Source organism: Paramacrobiotus metropolitanus, unplaced genomic scaffold (genome assembly GCF_019649055.1).
Source record: "Paramacrobiotus metropolitanus isolate TYO unplaced genomic scaffold, Prichtersi_v1.0 Parri_scaffold0000087, whole genome shotgun sequence".
Lineage (NCBI taxonomy): Eukaryota > Metazoa > Tardigrada > Eutardigrada > Parachela > Macrobiotidae > Paramacrobiotus > Paramacrobiotus metropolitanus.
Window position 1 is genome coordinate 530,712 of NW_026570307.1, and position 23,155 is coordinate 553,866.

At 40.7% G+C, this 23,155-nt stretch overlaps 3 protein-coding genes across 5 annotated transcripts; all 3 read right to left on the bottom strand.

The window, feature by feature from the left end:
- Window positions 1-119: 119 nt before the first annotated feature.
- LOC129596247 (ankyrin repeat and LEM domain-containing protein 1-like) lies at window positions 120-5,022 on the bottom strand. Its single transcript, XM_055493475.1, has 8 exons — window positions 4,535-5,022; window positions 3,117-3,263; window positions 2,598-2,785; window positions 2,309-2,491; window positions 1,899-2,038; window positions 1,128-1,829; window positions 927-1,056; window positions 120-707 (listed from the first exon to the last, which is right to left on the bottom strand). Exons 1-8 carry the CDS (start codon window positions 4,669-4,671, stop codon window positions 547-549), a joined length of 1,788 nt encoding a protein of 595 aa, XP_055349450.1. The 5' UTR covers window positions 4,672-5,022; the 3' UTR covers window positions 120-546.
- A 493-nt stretch (window positions 5,023-5,515) lies between these two features.
- On the bottom strand, window positions 5,516-10,122 carry LOC129596248 (medium-chain specific acyl-CoA dehydrogenase, mitochondrial-like). 2 transcript variants are annotated; one of them, XM_055493476.1, is made up of 15 exons: window positions 9,960-10,121; window positions 9,611-9,719; window positions 9,506-9,534; window positions 8,984-9,052; window positions 8,567-8,637; window positions 8,376-8,475; window positions 7,782-7,992; window positions 7,494-7,618; window positions 7,396-7,408; window positions 7,221-7,279; window positions 6,766-6,817; window positions 6,399-6,511; window positions 6,143-6,319; window positions 5,858-5,929; window positions 5,516-5,796 (listed from the first exon to the last, which is right to left on the bottom strand). In XM_055493476.1, the coding sequence occupies exons 1-15, from the start codon at window positions 9,972-9,974 to the stop codon at window positions 5,722-5,724; spliced, it is 1,290 nt and encodes a 429-aa protein (XP_055349451.1). In that variant the 5' UTR covers window positions 9,975-10,121; the 3' UTR covers window positions 5,516-5,721. The 2 variants fall into 2 exon arrangements, with proteins under 2 accessions (XP_055349451.1, XP_055349452.1); XM_055493477.1 differs by lacking the exon at window positions 7,396-7,408 and having other exon boundaries at window positions 7,481-7,618; window positions 9,960-10,122.
- A 4,278-nt stretch (window positions 10,123-14,400) lies between these two features.
- LOC129596144 (atrial natriuretic peptide receptor 1-like) lies at window positions 14,401-22,916 on the bottom strand. Of its 2 annotated transcripts, none has more exons than XM_055493332.1 (20): window positions 21,929-22,916; window positions 20,624-21,010; window positions 20,008-20,051; window positions 19,796-19,834; window positions 19,537-19,614; window positions 19,194-19,334; window positions 18,799-19,032; window positions 18,478-18,722; window positions 18,134-18,239; window positions 17,829-17,981; window positions 17,553-17,732; window positions 17,240-17,473; window positions 17,052-17,165; window positions 16,684-16,985; window positions 16,181-16,400; window positions 15,936-16,083; window positions 15,827-15,875; window positions 15,608-15,657; window positions 15,348-15,439; window positions 14,401-15,252 (listed from the first exon to the last, which is right to left on the bottom strand). In XM_055493332.1, exons 1-20 carry the CDS (start codon window positions 22,260-22,262, stop codon window positions 15,211-15,213), a joined length of 3,192 nt encoding a protein of 1,063 aa, XP_055349307.1. In that variant the 5' UTR covers window positions 22,263-22,916; the 3' UTR covers window positions 14,401-15,210. The 2 variants fall into 2 exon arrangements, with proteins under 2 accessions (XP_055349307.1, XP_055349308.1); XM_055493333.1 differs by having other exon boundaries at window positions 18,478-18,695; window positions 18,775-19,032.
- Window positions 22,917-23,155: the final 239 nt, after the last annotated feature.

The window sequence follows — 23,155 nt, forward strand, 5'->3', positions numbered from 1 at the left end:
CAAAGCACCGAAAGTGATTTTCGAAACTGGGAATGTTAAATTTCATTACTTTTGGTTCCCAGTCAATGGCACTTATATCAATGATAAAATTGCTGAGCGGCGATTAAAGCAGTATTCTAAAAAGCTGAAGGAAGTTAAGGAAGATCGTAGTTGTTTCTTCTAAATTTCACGATTCACATCGATAAAGCACTCATTATACATGCGCTACATAAAATATTGTACATTCACGCTAAAAGCAATAAGACATCCAAATCCATAACTATTTGTGCCACAAAACAGAAGCGCTAACTCATTTAAAACTCATAAAAAGAAGGCTTGCAATAAAACTGGCCATGCAACAATCTGGCCAAGCGCGAACGATACTTTCCAGGCACAAACTATATACAATCAAAATCTGACACTGAAAAGACGACGACGAGAGTTTATGTAAAAACGAAATAAAAGCAAAAAGTATTATGAAATTTGGTCTCAAACTATGAGCTTGGAAACGCTGAGAACATTTTACTCTATACAACGCCGGTATTGGACCCATATATGGAGGCGTCTTCAGACTTCATCCCGAAATGTCTGACGCTCTCCTTTCTCCAGCAGAACCTCAAAGGCATTTCTCAAGAAGTAGCTGCCTAACAAACGGCGTTCATGGGTTGACCAGTGTTTGACAGGCCCGTGCAGATTACCACCTCGTTCATTGGTCAACTTGTTCAAACCTATCAATAAAATTTGGAAGAAATTAGACGTATTTCACAAGATCTACTCGTATTAAATTTCCTTTATGCATAAATAAAAAACCAAAACCCGTACATAACCTATTGTGCCGAAACTTTTAGAATCGAATAATTTTGCCTGCATTCTGACATCAGATTTTTACCTAACGCGGTAATACACCAAATTCTTTTTTTAGAAATAAGCCAACGGGTTTTTCTTACCGAGAGCCTCAATCATCAATGCCTCCCGCGTCAACGCCTCCTTTTCAGATATGAACGGGAAGCAATTCAGCATAACGACGCCGTAGCTGTTGTTCCAAATTGAACGGATACGGCAGAGCTTTTCCGTATCCTACAACATTTAGCACGGTAAGTAACTATCACAAGAACAATAATCAAATTATTAATTTTCATGTGACTCACCAGTCTATTTCCGCGCTGGTCAATCTGCCTTTTAGCCAACCGCAGATGTTCTTTCGGCCGTTCCAAACTTTTCATTTTGCCAATGTAAAACACACCCCGCAAAAACAACCGGAAACACAGGTCCAAATTGGGCCGGCTGGACTCGGCCACCTGATACGGCAGATTGCGCGTGATCTGCGGATCCAACAGTAAATAGTTCCCATACTGAAACACGCCCATCCGCCCGACACCACCCTCCCGGGGAAACGATTCCAAGAAAATATGTTCCAATTCTCGCATGCGCTCCTTGTGATAACTCCCATGGATTACCGCTGACATTTCTTCACCAAACTCTTCCAGCGAGTACTTGGACAACGACACCGCCAGGTTCAGATCGGCGTCGCGCTTCAGAAGCACCAATTTTTTCATATAGGCAATGCGGGTGGACGAGTCCTGGATGGGCCCGGGTTGGAAGCCGTACTTTTTTAATTCTTGCCGCAATTCTTTGTCAGCGAGTTTACCCAATTCTACCAACTCATCCAGAGTGACGTCCGGCGAAGTGGGAGTATCCAGAGCGATATCCGGGAGGGAACGACGGGTGGGCTTCGGTTCGGGATGGATTATAGCTTCCGTTTGGATGCGCAAGTGTTCCGATGAGCGAGCCTGACGCGGCACTTGCGCGTCACCGGAAACGGACAGCTTTTCGACGGAAGCACAGATATCCTAAAAATGAATTTTATAATAACAAAGTAACAGCATACTCTAGCGGCCGGGAGGAATCAGAAATTGTACCTCGGCCGACGTCCAGAATCTTTGGTTAGGAGAGCGGAACGCAACACGGCGACGACGTCGAGAGAAGCCTTCGTCGTCACTATCGCTGCTGTCGGAACAAGTGTCCGGTAGCGATCGACTAAGGGAGCGCGAAGTGGAACCTAGAGAAACAAAACGTTGAATCTAGTAATGTTCTAACCCAAAAACAAAGTTGCGATCCACTAATAAAAGCCAAGGAAAATGAATTCAAATCCAGCCGGGATGCCGGCGCTTGCAGTTCGTTTTAAAGACACCAGCAAAAAGATAAGTCGCGCACAGTTATCAACTGAGTCTAAAACTAGTGAAAAATAATAAAGCCATGAGCTAAAAATGTTTAAAAATAACGCAGAACAAAAATTAAAGTAAAATATATTCAAGAAAAATACTCTTACGGGATGAAGAGGATTTGCGCTGCATGTTGCGCGACCGCTGTTTACTGCGGCTGCGGGATGTCCCTTCCCGTGCCGCGTACACTTCGTATTCTTCATCAGGAACCCTTGCGTACGGTAACGGAGAATCCAAGCATGAATGATATTCTGCTGCACTAGCTGAGCGATCCACAGCAGAAGGACGCCCTATTGGGACATAACGCATTTATTTACGAGAAAACGTCCAAAATGCATCTCGAAACAACCAAAAGTTAAACTTATAACAAAATTTCTCAGGACGTTGTTTCCTTACCGCGATTAATATGCTCCCGAAGCACGGCCAGCACGTTGGGACGCATATACTGGGCATATCCCATGGCCGTCAAACCATCGCTTGACTTGAGATACATGTCACCGTCATAACTGAGAAGAACGCGCAAATTGGCGGCCTGATCGTGCAAACACGCATAATGGACCGGCGTGAAATTCCGTGATAACGTCCTGGAAAAGGTATTAATCAATACTCCTTCAATTTCCATTAAACTGCGCAATATAACCTAACTGCTACAATAAACGAAAAAAAAAACAAGATGAAAACGAAAAAATAGTGCATTAATCTGAGAATTTCCAACAAGCACAGCTCTGTCTCGTTTTTCAAAAATTTGGATATCTAACTTAATGGGTGATCTAACTTATCGATCACCCATTACAGTAAACTGATTAATACAAATTTGGTGAAACATATATATCAAAACAAAAAAGTCAGCATGGAGAACAATAAGTACCACAACTCACTCGGAAAATAAACAATTCGCACAAACTGCTGACTTACCGGATGTTTGGATTCGCGCCTCGGCTCAACAACAGTTCAACGAGAACATGCGCGTTATCCTGTTTAGCTGCGATGTGTAGAGCTGTTTCCCCGTCAGCAGACTGGCTGTTCGGATTGAAACCCCGGCGCAACAAGGAATCCAATTCCCTATTAACGAGGCAAGCCAACATGTTCAAAATTAATGTTATTTTAAGAGCGAAAAATTTAGGTTAGTGAGTCACCATCTGCAGTTTCACAACCTTCACTCAGAGGATGTCATTCACAATTCCATGTAAAATGCACAAAATATTAAAGTGTACCAATTACCAAAATCTAAGGTTTGCATAAAACAAAATAATCAGATTATGTTACACTAGGGAAAATGGAAAACCCTGCAGGAGACCAGATCAAAGTCCAACAGCAGTTCGGTGCTTTCGAAAGGCTGTTTCGTGATTCTGCATAAATAGTCCTGTGTGCAAATACGGCATATTTTATTATGCAACTTTCGTTTTCTCACGTTCGTATTTGAGTTTAGTGATAGCGCTGTCATCCGGCTCAAACAGCGAGGAGCCTATTAAAATTTGTCATTGCCAAAGGAAAATTTCATGATAAATTTTTGTTAAACAAATTGAGTTATCGCCGCATACTGCAAACGACCAGAGCGGCAAAGAAGACAGACAGGTGCCACAGCATATTGCGCGCCTCATTCAATAATTTTCTATGGTAAATATTTTATTCTGATAGCAGCCGATCGCGATCTCTAAAGCTGGCCGTGAGACAAAGGAACAAGTGTGTGAATAATCGATTTGCCATCACCAGCCATCTGCTCGGACGCTGGTCAGGCACGCAGCGCCTTTTCAGCCGGCGATGAGTCACCTGCTGCCTGGACAGGACTACATCCACGTGACCCGCTTGTGCAATGCACAACAGATCATCGGACAGATGTTCGCGATAGTGCTGATTTTAGCCTGATTGTATTCCTAACAACTGGCTTTTATTTTGCTATTTTTTGTTTTTCACGAATCAGCCTGTTCCATCTTTCAATAACTATGACACTCGTATAAAATCGAAATAATAAACACCTTTTATCGAAAATTCTGAACTGTTTGCCGCTGCCACAGATAATTTAGAAATATTGACAATAAAAATTAAATACACTGCTTAAATAAAAATCCATGCTAGTTGCAACTTGCACCGAAATCGATGAAACGAAATTTAATTATATTTTTCATTTGTGACACTAAATTGCTTATAAAAATTAATGGCTTCGAAACTGAAAATAGGCGTCGATATTCAAATATTAATCATTATGATTAAACAATTAAATTTCGAAGGTTCAAAACTATCTAAACAAATCAACCTTCGTAAATACAAATTTCGAATCATTTCCTTGGAAATTACAATAGGAATTAAAACTGCACTTAGGTCTTAAGTCTTACCGTTCATCGTAGTTCTTGACAGCATTAATAAGCTGACCAGATTCGCGTTCTGACTTGCTCAGTGGAGAACCAAGTTGTGGCAGCTGGGGATAAAGGGAGGAAGGCATGGCAGGATAACTTACGGTACAGCCTGGCATGCCAGATCCCGAATATTAAAAAAAAACTGACCCACTATTCAAGGCTGCAAACACGGCAAGAATTAACGCGACAGCCCACTGAGAAACTGAACGGTTTAAAATTGCACTTTAAAAAAATTACGATAACTATTTGGGGACAATTCAAAAATGAGTAAAAAATTATATGAAAAAATGGCGCGAAAGTCCCGAACAATGAATAAGTGAAGTTAGTGAACATCCGGAACGATAAAGAAGAAAAAGTGACCGCCAGCGGCGGATCTCAAAAGCGGAATGACTTCCAGACCGTGTTCGTTCGTGTCACTTCGCTGCGGTCCGGCTTCAGTTGACTTCTTCGGCAGCACCGCATGTTATCAAGATCAAACTTTTCATCTCTCTGCTTCCTAATTCCCGTCAACCTGTCTGGTAAAGGGAGCCACATATGAGGTGTACGTACACGCTGTCATATCTCCGCCCTTAATCCAATTTTACCGAATCACGTTTAGCGCTTCACGATTTCACGGCTGGATCTTTTGTGCTAATATGTACGATGCTGATACAATATTAATGTTTTGTCAATTTACAACTTTGAATTAATCGTAAGTAACACTTTTATATCTCCATCTGCAAAATTTACTTTTACTGCAAGTTTACCTTATGACCATAATACCATAATATTAATATCTCATTGATAATATTTTGCAATTGTGTTTACAGCAATACTGTAATTCTGTCTTTGTCAATCGTATACTGCTGCAATATCTGTTGGTTGTTCGCGGTGTGTTATTAAATTTCCTGTACAGAGTAGTATCTACCTTGTCTTCCTGTTGTTCTTACAATTAGTCGGGAGTCTTAAACATCGCTTGGATCTTGGGATAAAACAGTTTTTTTTCTTAACAAAAAAAATTAAATTGAAAGAACCGGAATGTAACAATATTAATTTTCGAAAAAACTTTCAAATTTTACCAAATGAAACCGAAATCCGGACTGGTAATAACGTCAACAAAAGGAAATAACAACTCTGCATGCCAATCAAAAAAATAAAATCTGTTCATACGACCATAAACTGTTGTATTATCCCTGTAAAGTACGCTTAATCAATTCTCTCGAAATAATTAATCTTTGTATCTGGCTGGTCCCTTCGTAAATCTACAACAAAAAAATCATTAAAGTGCACTGGTTTTGAGAGTTTACTGATTCGACAGCGTACCTGAAATATTTTAGCGTCCCGCATCAATTTCTCCACTGGATATTCGCTGTTAAATCCATTACCACCAAAAATCTATTCATGAAAAACTAATAAATACACACCAAAAATCAAGTGTCCCCAAGCTGTTTCATATGTAAAATAGACCAAAGTAATTATTATACTGTAAAATAGAGCAACCCACACACATCAAAGATATTTCCAGCACAAAACAAAGCTCTCGGACAAAACTAAATTTTTAGCGCTCGCAGTTCAAAAGATGGAAGAAAAGTCGTTCGCAAAACGCACCTGAACAGCGTTCGCGGCAACTTCGTTGGCGACATCGCCAGCGTAGCATTTTGCCATACTGGCATAAAAGGTATTACTCCGGCCCTCGTCCACTTCCCATGCCGCTCTGTATGTTGCTAAACGGGCATTCTGCACTCCGATAGCCATATCCGCCAACATATTGCCCACGCTTTGATGCTGTAAGTGTAAACCAGGAGTGCGTTTAGTTTTCGCACTTTGACACTGACAATGAAGTTATTGAACCAGTAAGTCTTACTTCGAAAAGAAATTTGCCAAAAGTCTTGCGTTCCATACTGTATTTGACAGCCTCATCCATGGCGCGCTGCGCCAAGCCCACCGAGCACGCTCCCACTACCGGCCGCGTCTGATCTGTTAAACAATTCCCATGTAATTATTTTGTAAAATAAACATAATTCCTTGACAATTCTATTTGTTATCATTACTTACGTCACCAAAATCTATACATGTATACTCAAGTACTTACTGTAACTTGAACTAATTAAGGCGCAAATAAATACTAAGTATTAGTACTTATTAGAATAAATATCAAGTATTACTGTAATTCTAAGTATTAAATCGATTTAAGCAGATCCTGGGGGCCGCTGCACGAAATGCCCGCTCACCGAAAGCTCCCATGGCAATTTTAAATCCGCCGCCTTCGCCACCGACAACATTCTGTTCAGATAAAATCACAGAAATTAAGTCAGTTTTTGGCGGAAACCATACTTTTTTGACAAAAAAATCCTTTGCATAATACCTTAATACAGAATACCTTAACAGGCAAGTGTCAGAAAATAAGAGAACGTTACTATCATATACCACCATATATGCACAATGCAGTTATGCGTAGTGAATGCAACCACGTCTTGTGCGAAAACAGTCTATTTTGTTAGTAAGCTGTATTTTTCTCAATTTAAGTGCATTTACTTTGTGCAACTATTATAATTTCAAGATCTGCAATTTTTTTACACGTAAAATAAAAAATAGATGTTTTACAACAAATTTGCGCGGTATCTAGTATGATGCATATTGTTTACAGATAATAGGCAGGATGGTACGTATAATGTTTTTTTTTTACCTCTTTCGGTATCACAACATCCTCGAATGTGATGCCGCGCGTGTCCGAGGCACGTTGACCTATCGTACAGGTACAAATACGTTAGTGGATGAACTTCCATAACTTACGATTAATCAGGAAAACTGCGCAAAGCATAAAGCAATTACACGAATACTGTACAACGACTGTTGCTTACCCATATTCCATTCCTACAACAAGATTTGCAAAATGCAACGGTTAAGTTTTCTTCATGATCAGCTCGCAGAATGAAAGCTGTAAACTGCGTGAACGCACCTTCCGTCCCACCGTAACTCCCGGACTGTTTGCTTCCACAATGAAACCAGTAAATGCCTTATTCGTGGGTGTTTTAGAATCGTCCGATGTCCGTGCCAAAACAAAGAACCAATCGGCTTTTCCGGCTGTAACATACACAACATTCTCAACAACGTTTATGGTGAATGAATTAACTACTCATTCCGAAGCATCGTACAACTGCGTGATAATCATGATGTTTCATGAAGTAGCATCGTGTTTTAAAATCAAATCTTACTGCGGTTACCGAAAAGACTTACTGTGACTTACAGTTAGTGATCCACATTTTTTGTCCATTTAAAACGTAAGAACCATCCTTGTTTTTAGTGGCCTTTGTTTTCAAACCAGCCACATCAGAGCCGGCTTGTGGTTCCGTCACAGCGTATGCGCATATCACCGGTTTGTCTCCGGTACTCCTTGTCATGCTGCTGAGGTACTTCTTCTTTTGCTCGTGCGTACCAGCCAGAATTATTGGTGCTTGCTATAAAATTGAGTTGGTAATTCTGCAACTACATGAAACTTGAAAATCCAGACGAGTTACGTGATACGAGGCTTATGAGCCATTATTTGTAAAAAATCCACGTAAAAACACGTAATTTCGGTAGAGCACATTTCTGACCGCGGAATGCGCATTACAGAACCAAAGTTCCAGAGCCACTTATTTCGAAAGATTCCAAAAAAATGTATTACACTTTCCAACGCGCCGACTACGTACGTTGAAAAACACTTTGAATACTCCGTAACCAACAGAAACTGTCATTTATACGTTTAAAAACCGCATAAATACATTTGTAATCATGAAACAACATAAATATTTTTCGTAAATAACTTTATACAGAACAATACAAATTATGGAAGTCTTACCCCAAGGCCATTGTTGGCAATGGCCGATGTCATGCCGGTGCAGCCCCATGCCAGCTCTTCGATTATAACGCACGCATCCATACTTCCCAATCCAGCGCCTCTGCAATAACGCAAATTTAGCATATCCAGGCAATTACGTCGTACTGTAGTTGCAAGGGACTGAAAGTTAATGGAATATCTGCACTAAATACCCGTATTCCTGGGGAACATGCAAATTCATCAAGCCCAGACCAAACGCTTTCGTGATAATATCCCAAGGATACTATACAAACGGAAAAATCGTGCACAAACGGTGTAAGCTTACTTCCGGCAACTTTTTTCGTGTACAGTAGTTCAAATCTAAAACTGCTTCAATTTAAACCACTTTGGAGTTACTGATGCAACACAGCGAACGATTTCAAAAAAGCGTCAATTAGCAAAATCCACAACTTTGAAAAAAAAACAAAATACGATTTCAATCAACTAATGCGGGAATCGGAAATAAGCCGGCTGAGCCTCGGATAAGCACAAGCCATTAAAGAATGGTCAAGAGGTACGGCTGAAGTCCATGATTATTAACGTGAAAATTACTACGGCGCAATTTATTGTAAGTATCTTCCTCTTCGTACTTCACCAGTTTTATCGCATTCTGCAGCTCTGGGAGCGATTTCTTCGCGCGCAAATTTCCGTACAACTTCCTGAAATTACAAAATTAACCACTTAGTAATCCGCAGCAATCCAAAGAGAGCAGAAACAAACAACAGAGTTCCTGCAACTTGCAGCATGTAACTTTATAACATCAAATACGCAAACCAACGCATAGACATGAATTTATTTTTAACTTATACAAAGCAGATGCTGTTAACACTAAAACTTAAAATACCCAATTAGAACAAGGACTGCAAAAAAACGTATATAAATAGACTATATCATTGTATTAATTGTAGATGCATTTATTTGGTCCAAAATTTTTGGAAATTGTTTGTGTTAAATTATCAATGTGTAAATTAGGTAAGCACAAGTTACAATCACGAAACTGAAAAAAAAGGATAATCTGGAAATCTACCAAAGCGAACCGAGCAAGGTTTCCTATTTTAAGAGTAAAATATACATACAGTAACATTCATAATTAATTGTCGTCTTACTCTTACCTGGTAGGATTTCTGCTCATCCGTCAACTCTATGATAATTCAAATACAATGCCGTAATCAGCGCTGATCAATGGGATACTGTATTTCGAGTTCGCAGCGACGTACCGAAACTGATACCAGCGACCGTTTGGGGTCTGGCATGTGTCCGTGGCTGGGGAACAGCAGCAAAGGCTCGGCTGCTTTGCGAATACAGGCGCGCAAAGGAGGAGAGGCCCTGTACAATTTAGGTAGTAATTCATCGTGGTGATTTCGCTACTGTACGGAGTCCAGCACACAACTCAACCGTTCCACAAACACAAAACATGCGTGCACAGTAGTTACAGTATGCGCCAGTAGCACCAAACTATATTTGAGACGTGAACGCAAACGAAAAAAGCAAAACCGCAAAAGCTATCAGCTACCACGAGTTCAACGACAAAGTTTCCGATGACGTTAACTACCGTACCCGACTTACCTGACGACAATACATCCCGAATAGCTGTTTTCCGGAGCACCGTTGAAAAGAAGAAGGAACCAGACAAACTTCGGAACTGCTTTTGGCAGCTTAGTAGTGTCTTCGCTTTTGCAGCTAGGGATGAATGTCAAGTGGCAATCAGAATCAACAAGGTTACAAGTTCTATTAATTTTCATACCGTCAGCTGTTGAATACAGCTGATAAGGGATTTGCTAACCACCCTGGACGGCGCATTACTTCTATTTGGTTATCATTCTGGCAGTTGGCATCCTTTTACAGATTTTAGTAGTTTTAATACAAATTTGAGTATCGATCACTGACTTACCGAAGGTTCCATTTTACAGTAAAAAAAAGTTGCAGCAAACTTCAAAATCAATAAGTTATAAGCAGATCAATAATTCAGCTCAATTTTAAGCGATAAATAAGAATAACTAGCGCGTGCATCGTTATGGTACGGTTTATACGGCCGGAAGCGCCCTACATGTTCGATCAAAGGAGCAAATTTTTTTTATGCTCTGCAAGATTATTCGAAGGTAGCTATACTAAACTATAAAAAGATACCATGGAAATTCCGATACTAACTCGTTCCGGAACTTAAGGCTAATTTACTACCATCAAGCCCAGCACACTAGCAGCGTAGGTACATCAGATAGTAGTTCAGAAACAGCCTGTAAAATGCCACCCTTTATGATTTTGACCAGTTAAGCGGCCCCAGTGAATCATTGGAGTGTACCGTAAAATCTGCATCTTCGCCGTATTTCGATCCCTGTTCATCTTGCACTGCCTGATTAATCAGACACCATTGTTATTGTTTATTTTCAACCTTCGCAGGCAACTACAATAATTACAATAGCATTTAGTTATTTAACGATGTTTATAGTGCTGTAGTAGTGTAGTAATAAGTTTACAGTAGGCCCTCTCGGTGCGCACTTAAGGTGCTCTGTAACTTAAAAATTGCGTTTTCAGCTTTTAGTTTGTTGCTGCGTGCAAAGTTACGAATATTCTGTATCTTAAAGGAACACAGACAGTTCCGTTAACTTAAGAAATACTCTAAAATTTGAATCGGTTGGCTGGTTGGTTGAAAGTTTAAACCGAAATCGCACGCTGCTGTTACCTTGAACAGTAGTAAATATGCCTACTGAATTCAGTGGATTTTGAGCGATTCTGTGAAAACTTTCGTTATGATTGTCGAAAATTATTGTCGCATCTGCTTCATTTGTAACACGAAAACTTATAAATGATAGGGATTAGGGACACAGCTGCTGTGATAATAATACTAATCAAAACCTGCCATCAACACCGATATAAACGAAATGAACCTTCGGTGGCTATTAATTCTAAAATTAATATCAAATTTAAAGCAATTTATTGAATTGGGATGAAGAACGGCAAGCGCTGCATATTAGGTGTGACGCATAGATTAGAAGCCGCCTGTTTTAGGCACAGCCTTATAGCAGTTTAATTTTCAAAGGCAAGGCCGAATCAGTATCGCATACATTTGCGCCGGTGCAGCCCGGTTGATGCTTATACCGTTCGTGATAGGGCTGTGCCTCTGTACGATGAGTGCAATACTTTAGAAAATCAGTGTGGAAAGATCGGGAGTTTGGTACCAGTTTAAAAAGCCATGACACTAGTGATTCCATCGTATCAAAAACCGATAAGTAAGCACTGGAGGCAAAAATACGAAGAGTCAGACATCTTTCTCTGTTGGCTGGTATACGGCCAGTGCAGCGCACCATGGTGCATAAGCTATGATTCATAGAGATAAGAACGGGTATGTTAAAAAACGGAGCTCTGCAGCGCGATATCTCGAATACGTGCGGTATAGTTGTTTTGACCATTCAGAGCATACATGTATTGGGATGTCCCAAATTTCCTTTCCAACTGTCGTTGAGACTTTGGATTCAGTGTCGAGATAGCCCGTATGACCTTGGCGATAAGGGAGTTGGTGCGCACTTTGTGTAGGCACTGATTTCGAGGGCGCTTTACAGGCGAACACAATTGGGCCCTTCACTCTCGGGCCCATATTGTTCCAAAACCTTGTTCATCGTAGTAAGAGAAATAACGATTCCTTTGCTCATCAGTCGCTCGGCGATTTTTTTGTTGTTTTTACAAATTGTTTATAGCGCCAGCACACGGCACCTTGGTCTCAAATTAGTTTTTTTGTTCCATGTTTACCGCTCGAAGTCAAGAAATCAATCTGATCAGTTAGGCACACTTTATTCAACAAGGTTACATAGCAAACAGATAAAAAGGACAGAAAGGAAAATTATCGGGAATTTCTTCCCTTGCTGGAAGCATATTGCGAAATCATCCTCTGTAGATAAGCTCCGGATCGTAATGACACACGTTACCAGTCGTTTCTACTGCGCATAATGCACAAAAAACCTACATAGGCGTTGGAGGATACCCGAATGTCTGAATCTGAGCAATGAGGGCGAACTGGCCGCGGATCGATCGCGCAGGACTGCCCCGTACTTCATACAACGAATGGGCACCGGCACGGCAGCCCTTGATTTGGTAGATAAGTAGATAAGCAGTTAAATTGAGTAAAAAGGTAGATAAGTAGTTGGATATTTTGGTAGAAAATTTGAACGTGGCATGCACGATCAGCAAGCCACTGGCTGTATTTTATTTCCGGTGGCGAGGCTCAGTCAGTAATCATTCCGCAAAAGAAGAGTAGCACTGTAGCTACATAGGCATACTTGTGTTAGGTACTCCTCTGGATTCTGAACAGATGTTCGTGAACAGTGATGTACCGGCAAGGGAATCAGACTTCAGCTAGGTGAAAATCTTCGGCACCGTAGTTTTTGCTCTGTAAATCCTCTTCGCCCAAAGAAATACTCGTACAGTCGTATTGATTGATTTTCATTTGCCGGTATTCAAAAGCTGTTGTTGTTATCTTTTGAATACGCCTACCGTAGGTGTTCAGTGCAAATTATGTGCCCGAAGAAAACAAAACATTTCTGTGATGGTATCGTATTAGACTTTATTCACCGACTGGTCATTGCATAAAATGCAAAACTGTACAAGTACGGCCACCGTATAACTCGGTGAATTGATCCGGATGTCAACCAATTGTGTCGACATCTATCGTGGATTTCCATGAAATCAAAATGAAGTTATAAAAGCACGCAATTAATCACATGCAATGTACCCGTAGAAATCAACACAGACTAGACAAAGGAATCTTTGACAGCTCCACCAAATGTTCCGTCATGGAACTGTACCGGTGCACAAGTTTAGATGTGGTTGAAGAATGCTTCGACCAGTAACTCGGGGAGATGGAGTTCATTAGCGATATCTTTAGCTTTCTCTCCCTTCGACTTCTTCTCCCTGATTTGTTCTTTCTGCTTATTGTCCAGACTCTGGAAGAAAAGGTCACCACCATTACGACTTGCCCTTTAGTGTGAATCAGCGATTCAGAATCAGGGGCAATCTGTTCGCTGCAGTCTCACTGTGATACTTCATGTACTAAGTGTTAATATGATCGGCAAACGTATTAAGATTTCACTTTTAATGCTTACCTTTGGGGTGCCTTTGCCGCCGCCGCCGCTTGGTCTGCCCGCTTCGGCTCCAGCGAACTGTAATGTAATAAGGAGTATTAAATAGCTGACCGTCTGTTCCCTTTTGAATGTTTGACATATGAAGAAAGGAAAACAACCACCCATGTTTATTAACATTTGTATTCTTTATAAATTTTATATTGCGCTTTCACTTTACTGGACTTTTTTGTAACGAGACTTTATCGCTTAATATTAATTTATTATTATCAAACGGCTTTTGAACAAAACTTATTTAGAACTAAGACAAGCAAATTTAAAGGCCAGTTTATTGAAAGTTTGGATTGCCAATTTAAACTCACCACAAGAGCCAGGACGACGACGAGGAGAAGGAAATACTTCATCAGGTGCATGGTTGCGTTGCGGTAGAGCTGGTAAATTGCAATTTGAAAACGAACTGAAAATGTTTAGAAACCGAATGAAAGTGATTGACGATTTTTGCAGCGGTCGTTGCTCGGTTTATATACCACAGCTTGGCTTTGTTTGTTGTTTATTCTGGCGCTTGACAGAACACAATTGGGGGAATTCGGAATCTTTCATTGATATTTTCATTAATTAATGCCGGCGGTTCGCGGTATAAGTTACGAGTCTTTTTGTTTTTCATTCAAGAAACGATTATATTCAATCGCTTTTTGGTTGTTTTGCACACCAATGTTTTTCCAATAATAAGTGCACGTAAACCAGAAGGCGGACAAAAATGACCTGAAGGAATCTGAATCACTTAAACAACACCAAGAAACCCGTACCTTATTTTGTCGTCGTAGCTGTTGTACCCCAGTGTGTATATATAAGGGGAAAAATGTGTCTAGCCGAACCAATCCCTTGTACTTCTGATGTAAGCCAGCTGGTGGTTTACGTTGTGGCTGCACAGCGTTTTATGTACAGCGCCGCTATTAAGGCTGTGCGGCATTGACGGTACATGTGGTATTAGCTGCACCAGGCAGGTCCGGGCTATAAGCCTATAACACAGTTTTAGCCTGTTTACCTGCAGTTGTACGAGTGCTGCTTACCTGTTATCAGTACCTGCAATCTTAATGGCAGCGCTTTACATAAAACACTGTCAAGCCACAACGTAAACCACCAGCTGGCTTACATCAGAAGTACAAGGGATTGGTTCGGATAGACACATTTTTCCCCCTATATACTGTATACCATAATTACATATTCTGAGATCTGATTGTCCCTCTTAACATGTACGTACGGTACATATCGGCATCTGCGCGGTATACTCATGTCAGCGCCAGTTTGTGACAAATTAATATGTATCAGTTGAATAACTTATCAATAAGTTTCGTTTTCTATCTCACAATTCTTGCCGCTTACACTTCCTATATTCAGCATGCTTGTATAATTATTACCCAGTGGCGATCCATTAAAATTTTACTTATAAATTATGGCAGTTATAAATTGACTGGGTTTCTTCGTTTTCTTTGATTTACCTATCTCCTATTGTGCTATCAGTAAATAAAATATAAGTGGCGTGCGGTAGGACTGCATATTAGGGTCGAAAAAATGTTACAAACTTAGCAGGAATAAAGAAAAATTGCAGCTAGTTAGAAATAAAAGTAATCAAAAAATTAACTGAACTTTTACGCTACGGAACTGACAAAATTTTGTGCTTTTTATGGAGTCGATGACCCAACTTTCGAGGTTAAGCTGGATCGCTTTAATTGAATGATGTCATAGGATTATTTTCCCAGGAGCCAGTAGGTCACGAGTGTTCCTTTGCCCTGAAAATTGTACGGTATAAGAATTAGCGGATGCTCTGTTATAAGTTGGGGCTAATCGGGATGCTATGATTTAGGCGCGTAATAAAAAAGCTGACCTTTACGAACACTTCGCCCCTTTCGGTTATCCGGAAGCCACCGATACTTTCCAGTAAGGCTTTGCATTCAGCTGTTAACTGGATTTTCATGGCTAGAAAAATGGGCCATTTTTTACACAGTTATAACTTTTATAGGATTATAAAGTCAGTAGCTAAATCATACGATAAAAATGATGCAAACAGTCTACAGAGTACGTACGAATACTACAATGTAATTTAAATAATTTTTTTTAGAAATAAAATACAGAAACACAACGTACGTTCTCCAGTCGATTCCATTCTCGATGCAACATTCACTGTATCGCCGAACCTAATGGAAATGATTTAAGGATGTTAGACTCATTGTGAGAATTACTACGAATCTGAGAAAACTGCCGTAAGAAAATGATTGTTTCTTATTACTTATGTATGTTAACAATAAGCAAACTGCTTTTTTGGGCTTTCACAATTAGGAGACTCTTAATATTCAAACTGCTTACAGACAATAACGTGGCATCTTTAAGCCGACTATACCGGCAACGCATGGACCTACAAATAAAAGGTCATTGTCAGCTTTTTCTCATTAACGCCTTCGTGTGCCAGATGAACCTGAATTTAGCCCAATGCGAATCTGAGTGGCTTCCGTCGGTCGATGGGGAATTACTAACGATCCGACACCATTGAGAATGGTCAAGGACATTGTAGCAATTTCCGCGGCATGCTTATTGCCATTCCGCACTGGCAAACCGGAAGCAACCTGCAGTCATATTTTATGCAGAGGAGATTTTTGAAGTTAAGTCAAAATTACTATTTCTTCTCAAGGCGACAGTGTGAAAAGACGCCAATTTGTTTACCATGTATGCATCGCCAATAGTTTCCACTTTGTAAACGTCGTGCTTCTCGATGATACCATCGAAAAATGTGTATAAATTATTGAGTAAATTGACCACATCCATGGGGGATGCGGTGGAAGATATTGTCGTGAAGCCGACAATGTCGCTAAAGTAAATTGTCACACTCTCATAGGCTTCCGGGTCGATGTGCTCGCCACGGGTTAATGCTGCTGCTACCGGTCTATAATGCATTTAGAGAACAATCAGAAAATGGTAACAAACAATTCGTGCAATATTTATATGATAATTGTGCGTATTATTTTTTTGAGTACCGTTTTTTACTGTAATAATAAAAAAAATATTTTATAGTGTTTGTTGCGTAATAGTTTTCTTATCCAGGTGGTACCTAAAGTATATATAACTTAACCGCCTTAGCGCAGTTTAACTAACAGAAATGCTAAATAGCTAGCATGTTTTATCTTATTCGATGCGTGTCTGTCTAGGGTAAACTTTGCTTTCCATACTTAGGCAAGAGTTGGCACAAGAGCTGCTCGGAGCGATTTTTTTCATCCATAAACTGCTGCGTTTTCTCGGCGACTTTAACCTCCAAATCGGCCGCATACTGTTCCATGCGGCGAAACAGTAGATCGACAATATTCTCGCCGAGGTCACCGACGATACGCCGCAGACGTTCCTTGATCTTGGCAAACGTCGGTCGTTCCAACGGGATCTCCTCCCAACATTTCTCCATCAAATCATACAGTTCATTTGAGCAAGAAGCACGTGGAACACGCGGGCGTGTCGGGGGGATGTTTGCTTTGACAACCTACCAGCGCAAAAGTGCAGACATTGTCGAATTATCTTCGTATACAAAGTGGTTTTTCGTTGTCACCTCTTCCAAAATTTCGCGTTCCGACAAATCTAGCGGCTCATTTGGCAGTTCAAACGGACCACTTCGTAGAATTATTTGCTGAAGAATTATGGCGAAGCTGTAGACGTCGCCTTTCTGCCGCAATCCAAAGCAAACTGATTGTGATTACAGTTTTATAATGACAATGCGTAACCGATATCACGTCTTACTTGTGTGCCGGCTGCCGGCATAATTTGCCGGAGCAGTTCCGGAGCGCGCCACAACAGCGGCTCATAATCCCGCTCGACATCCGCTTTTTTGAATGGCTGCAATTCCGCCGGTTTACGAAAACACGGTGTACCGTAATCGGAGATCTTCAGTGTGAAACGTGTATCCACCAGGCACACGTGGGAGTTGAGATGGCCGTGCGAGCCAATGGCCGTCGAGTGGAGGTGGGCCATACCCTGTAATTTTATTGCCGCGTTGGTTAGCCGCTATGTGATTCGTCGACTATATAGTTCTGCGTTAGCAATATGTGCGCACCGTGACGAGATCTTTGATGAGACTGTTTTTAAAACTCCAGTCCAGCTTGATGATTTCATTCTGTAGAATATTGGTCACCGATCCTTTTGAGCAAATTTCCTCAATGACGTATTCGCAGAGCTCATCTTTTATCGATACACCAATCACTCGCTGAAGATTCGGATGAGCAACGGTTTTTATCTGTACAGACACAGTTCATAATATTACAGTATATACATCCAATATTTTCGCTGCCATTATAACCAAGGTAAAAAATATTTATAGCATTTGCCTTACCAAGGTCATGCAAGCAGCCACATCCGCACCGGGTGGCTTGGCTACGTCTGTGACGGGAATGAGCGACACCGTGGCGCCTTTGTACGATGCGACAATTTGGTCCGTCATCATGCCGCTGGCATTGAAGGAAGAACCTTTTGTGGAATGACTCGTCTGCAATACAAAGCGTATGACCATTTTGCAAAATTTGTTCTTTCTTATTATGTCTCCACAACAAACAGGAGAAAACGTGCAAGATATCGCCATATATTTCTTCAGAAAAATCATAGGTACTTGTACACGTGTGTAAAAAGGTATAAAATTACCAGAGTTTTCTTTGACGTGTTTGAGCTTCCTGTGCGCTTTTGAAGGACATTTACTTCGTCTGTGTTGATCTTCCACCAATTTGGATCGTAATCCTTTCTCATCCGCCTGTTTACGGAAACACGTTCTGGTGTTTACGTTGTATAAGGCGACGACGAAATACTTAATTTGTTTATAAACCGCAAGCGAGACAAAAATTGACCATGGTTGATGAGAAGAAATATATTGAAAGATTTAAAACCAAATATAGTCATGAACGTCTCTGGAATAATATGTACAAATTCTAGCTAAAGTCACCCAACGCGTAGTAAAAAATGAACCCGGTAGAGCAAACGAATCAACGCACCGCAGACGAAGGAATGCAAAAACACCGGCCGTCACCAGACCGGTCAGCACCAGGATCGGTACAACCACCGCGGCCGCCACCGCTCCTTTGGGCAGACTCCGGTCCACACACTTCTCATCGCTGAAGCCACACACCGGCTCATCCGGTGGTAGACGTCCATTCCACGTGCGCCAGTGCCAGTCTTTCACGGTACGAAACGTCCGGTTCCCATCCAGTTCCTGCATGTAGCGGTACTCCATTATAACCTATATCAAGTGCTGGCTTATTCCGAAAGGTCACCACGTGTGGTATGCGTACGTCGGTTTCACTGCGAAATTGGACCTCAAATTTGCCCGTGTCGCCGTTGAAGGACTTCATCTCGAACTCGCGATCCCGCTCACCGTCGTCACCGATCCGGATGCGGCCGCCGATGCCCAAATAGTCCCAGCGCGGATCGGTGATGCGGCTGGCTATTAGACTGCCGTTGGTGTAATCCAGCTTGGCCTTGATCATCAGGGCCACTTCTTGGGCGTAAACGATAATAGCTTCGTAAAAGCCCGTCAAAACCGGATCTATCTAGATATGAGGAATACGAAGATGATAGATAGTACGTACTCGTATATTAGCAAAGAAACAGTGTAAATAAAAAAGCAAAAATACAGTAAGCAATTACAAGGAAGTGGATACAATTTAGTAAAGCATACGATATTACTTTTATATTTTCAGACGAATCTTACCCTTTCCATTGGTTCAAAGGAATAATTATATTTTGTTTTGGCCAAATGTTTGACCTTTGTTTCGAAATTGTCTTCATTTGCATTGTCCGTTTGCTGGTACAGCGATATAATCAGCAGGCAGTTAAAGGCGTCGGTGGCAATCTATACGTTCAAAGCCAAAGATCAGAACATGCTAAGATTGTTGGCAACCACGATAATCAGGATGCATTTTTTTATTACGTCGCAATTTTTCTAGCAGTTTAATATTGCTTTAATACGCCAACGCCCAGTATTATTTCTGAATATTGTCACTGTTCAATTGGAGTGAGATGTCGGACGGAAATGGTCTCAGTGTTTCTCTTACCGTATCGTACCGATCGCCCACACTCGCCCGAATTTTTCCCCACCAACTCAGTTCGTACAGTTCGACGGCAATGAACACCTGCATAATCAGTAAATGATTAGCATGGGCATTCAACACTAAAACGGCAAGATTTTTGTTTCATTTTTCTTATTTCACCAGTTGTAATTTTGTCGAATTACGAGGACGAGGGAACATTTCTATCTCCAGTAAATTAATTAAGGTTGTTATAACTAAAATACAGATAGCAAACCTGACTTACGTATTGTCCAGTGGTAAGGCCCATACCCTGCGCTGCAACCTAATTCACCGAACAAAATTTAAAATATGTTCGTAACTACCGTAGTCGAAATCTTTACTACGATCTGCTGACTTCGGTCCCACATACACCGTACACTTTGAAAATTAATCTCGTAACACATTTAGTAGAATGTGATTAAGAACTACGAGTACAACAGAAAAATATCCACTCACCATTATTTGACGGACGATTGTTCCATTGGTTAACAATACAATTACTACAAGTACAAAGCACAAAATTTAAACAGCGTTATTCGTTAGTGACTTACGTACCATTAGCAGCATTCTAATCGTAAGTGAGCCGTGACTCGTGAGCATATATAAAGCTCTATTAAAGTTACAATACAATGCACAGTGCAGAACATAACGCAAAATATGCATTTTTCAGTTAACAGCGCCAGTATTTAATTCAAATAAATATTAAAAAAATTGTATTGCCTGAATTTATTCGTGGAAAAATCACATCGTAACTAAGCTGATTCCCAGAATTCAAAACATGAGAATTCGCGCACTTGTTTTGATTTCTGTACGAGAAGTATTCATACTTTATTAGTAATACACGAGGCGGTAGAAGGCAACCCCGGAATCCTGTCTGGCTCCCGACAGCCCCTCTAACTACAATCTGACCTGACATTAAGTGGTCTTTGATCTCATTTACTTACACCAATGTACTCGTATGTTGACATACGCGTAAAATACTTACGTAAACGTACGCTGAGAACGCTTTAAATCCGGCTCGCGTATACGTAGAATATTTATTTAGTTAATGCACGCAATACAAAAGTCATACCTCGTGATACGTCATTGGCACGATTGAGTAACTGCTCATAAACACTTCTGGTGGCCCCTTTGGAGAAAAAGGGGATTTCTAGGGTGTTGGCAAAAATCTCCGCGTTATTACTGCGGAAATGCCGCATTGTGAAGGTGGACAATGTGGTGTAGAAGGAATTAGAGTCGTCCCGCAGAATGGAGACGTGCTTGTAATTGTAGGTCTCCATGAAGATCCGCAGGAACTGGCAGATGTCCCCGAAACCGAAAGGCACACGGGCCAGCAAGGGAAATGTGTTGACTTCGTCGTCCGTTGACAGCGAGGTCACACCGGCTGCTGGTATACCCAGGATCGGGACGTTAATGCTGTGTGCGATGCCGTACAGTGCGGTTGCAGATGTGGGACAAGCTGAATAATTGAACGTTAAATAATAGTTGAACTTTTGTCATTTATTCATGTTTTTAAAGTAATAATTTAAAGCACCAGTAAGTTCAGCATTGCTTAAACGAAATTCGTTTCGGTGCAGAAAGAACAGCTGTGAAAAAAACTCGTATATATGAGTGTCTGCCTATAAAGTAACTCGATTATGGCTGCATCCACTTGGTTAGTCAGTTCAATTTGACATGGTGTGCGCACCTACGCTATGACCTGTGCGCGGATATTAATAATTACATAAAATTACATTACACCTTAATACCACCTAATCAGGATTGGACGCCACCTGGTTTTGTAGCAGATTCATAACACATGATATGAAAAGGAGCATCCACATTGGTGCAGTATTACGTTTCGTGAAATAATTGTATAATCTTCAGCAAGCGCAGCCCTGCTTACGTACAACAAATTTAGTGATTTAAATTAATTAACATGAAGTATAAAACATGGCACATGGACGCTCTGTTTCTCCAAATCCTGAATGACATGCAGCATAATAGGTACATAATTTATCGAAGTTTAATCATTGCCCACGTAACTCGACATAGCTTGACAGCGTATCCCATTAATCAGAAAAATGTTCTGGATAAGCTTTGCAGCTCTGCTACTTGTAACGGCTATAATTAGGAGCTCTCTGAGGTAGGGTTTAAACTAACAACCAAAATGTTTTCGTAGATCGCATAGTGTATTTTAGACTTGTAATTCTGCTTCTTTGCAAAAATTAAATCACTACGGTATTTATAAATTTAACTGAACGGAAAACTAACGGTTGACGATTCAGGTACGCCAGATGAATTAATAATACCAGCTTATTTTATGAATATCTGTCATAAAGCAAATTTTAACATGAAAATTAATATAAGAAGAAAAATCGGCACGTTGCTTACTTACATACACCAAGAAACGACAAGCAGTTTGTACCACTCCGTATCAGTTCCATGACATTAGATACAACCGTATACTGCAGCTGCGTACACGATGGTCCGGCAGTCTGATTAATAATTTGCAGTTTTAAATCGCCCGGCAAAACCGCAAAAGAATTAACCTGTTCCATAGCTAAATCAATCACCGCCGCCGCTCTGATATTCGAAAAATAATAGGAATCATCCTCTGTTACCAGGCACATCGTCAGATTTTCAGGTTTAGCTATTCTAACGTTCAAAAATACAAAAACTAAAGTGCTTCTAACATACAATAATTTGCTACAATATCTTAAGAGATGCATGATTTAACTAAGTAAAAATATTCGACCGGTGCGGGACGAATGTGATAGCGCACCGGAGCGGAAGATGTTCGGATTGTGCCTCTTGGCTGTCAAATACACAATTACCGGCGCCATAGTATCCCACCCCTGCGATCGATAACAATGATCAAGGGAACGCTGCACAGTGGACGGTTGACTGTGTAGTGTGAAAACGTGCCGGAAATAAAGACTCTGATCCTGTTGCCCTTCAGGGAATATACGTCGGTGATAATTGATCGCGATAATTAAAACGTACGGTGCGCTGCAGATTCTTTCAAGTTTATCACGACCGGCTGCTTGTTGCGAGTGCGTGTACCTTGAAGGAGCATGCCGAATCAAATAATTAATTACAACATGAAGTATGGACCACCGTTTTCCGCTACAAGATGGTGTTAGCATTAAAAAAGCTTTTTAAAATTCCGATAGCAAGGTAAAGAACGCTTTCTTCCTTCGGTTAGGCTTTTCTGTAACAAGCCGTCAATGGAAAAACGGGTCTGACGTACTCTCGTTAAAAATACTGCGTTATACGCAATAAGATGCTGTGACTAATGTGATGCTTTAATAAAATTCATTTTTAGCATGCAAAATTTGTCTATCGCACATTGTACTCGCCTATATAAACAAATTTGGCAGACAATCTAACTGCAAATAATGATCCTTAAATCATTCTTATATTGATGATCTGACTTAGCATTTTCAAACGAAATTTTATTGTGAGCTACTAAAAATAATGTTAAATGTTCCGCTAATGTAAATAATGCACGATAAATAAAACTCTGACGACTAAATAAGTGAAAATTAATATACGATGCCTTTTTTAACTGCTCAGCCGCAGGCCCGCAGGTGACAGAAATAAGTTACGCATATGTCGCACG

Excerpts from the sequence above, each read along its gene's own strand:
- LOC129596247 (XM_055493475.1), bottom strand. The coding sequence starts at position 4,671 with ATGCCAGGCTGTACCGTAAGTTATCCTGCCATGCCTTCCTCCCTTTAT. Across the intron at positions 3,264-4,534 it reads GTCAAGAACTACGATGAACG|GGAATTGGATTCCTTGTTGC; the intron begins GTAAGACTTAAG and ends CCTCGTTAATAG. Across the intron at positions 2,492-2,597 it reads TCGGGAGCATATTAATCGCG|GGCGTCCTTCTGCTGTGGAT; the intron begins GTAAGGAAACAA and ends ATGTCCCAATAG.
- LOC129596248 (XM_055493477.1), bottom strand. Across the intron at positions 6,512-6,765 it reads AATTGCCATGGGAGCTTTCG|ATCAGACGCGGCCGGTAGTG; the intron begins GTGAGCGGGCAT and ends ATTGTTTAACAG. Across the intron at positions 6,320-6,398 it reads TTGGCAAATTTCTTTTCGAA|CATCAAAGCGTGGGCAATAT; the intron begins GTAAGACTTACT and ends TTACACTTACAG.
- LOC129596144 (XM_055493332.1), bottom strand. The coding sequence starts at position 22,262 with ATGCATCTCTTAAGATATTGTAGCAAATTATTGTATGTTAGAAGCACT. Across the intron at positions 21,011-21,928 it reads CTTGTCGTTTCTTGGTGTAT|CTTGTCCCACATCTGCAACC; the intron begins GTAAGTAAGCAA and ends TCAATTATTCAG. Across the intron at positions 18,240-18,477 it reads TTTGCATTCCTTCGTCTGCG|GCGGATGAGAAAGGATTACG; the intron begins GTGCGTTGATTC and ends TTCCGTAAACAG.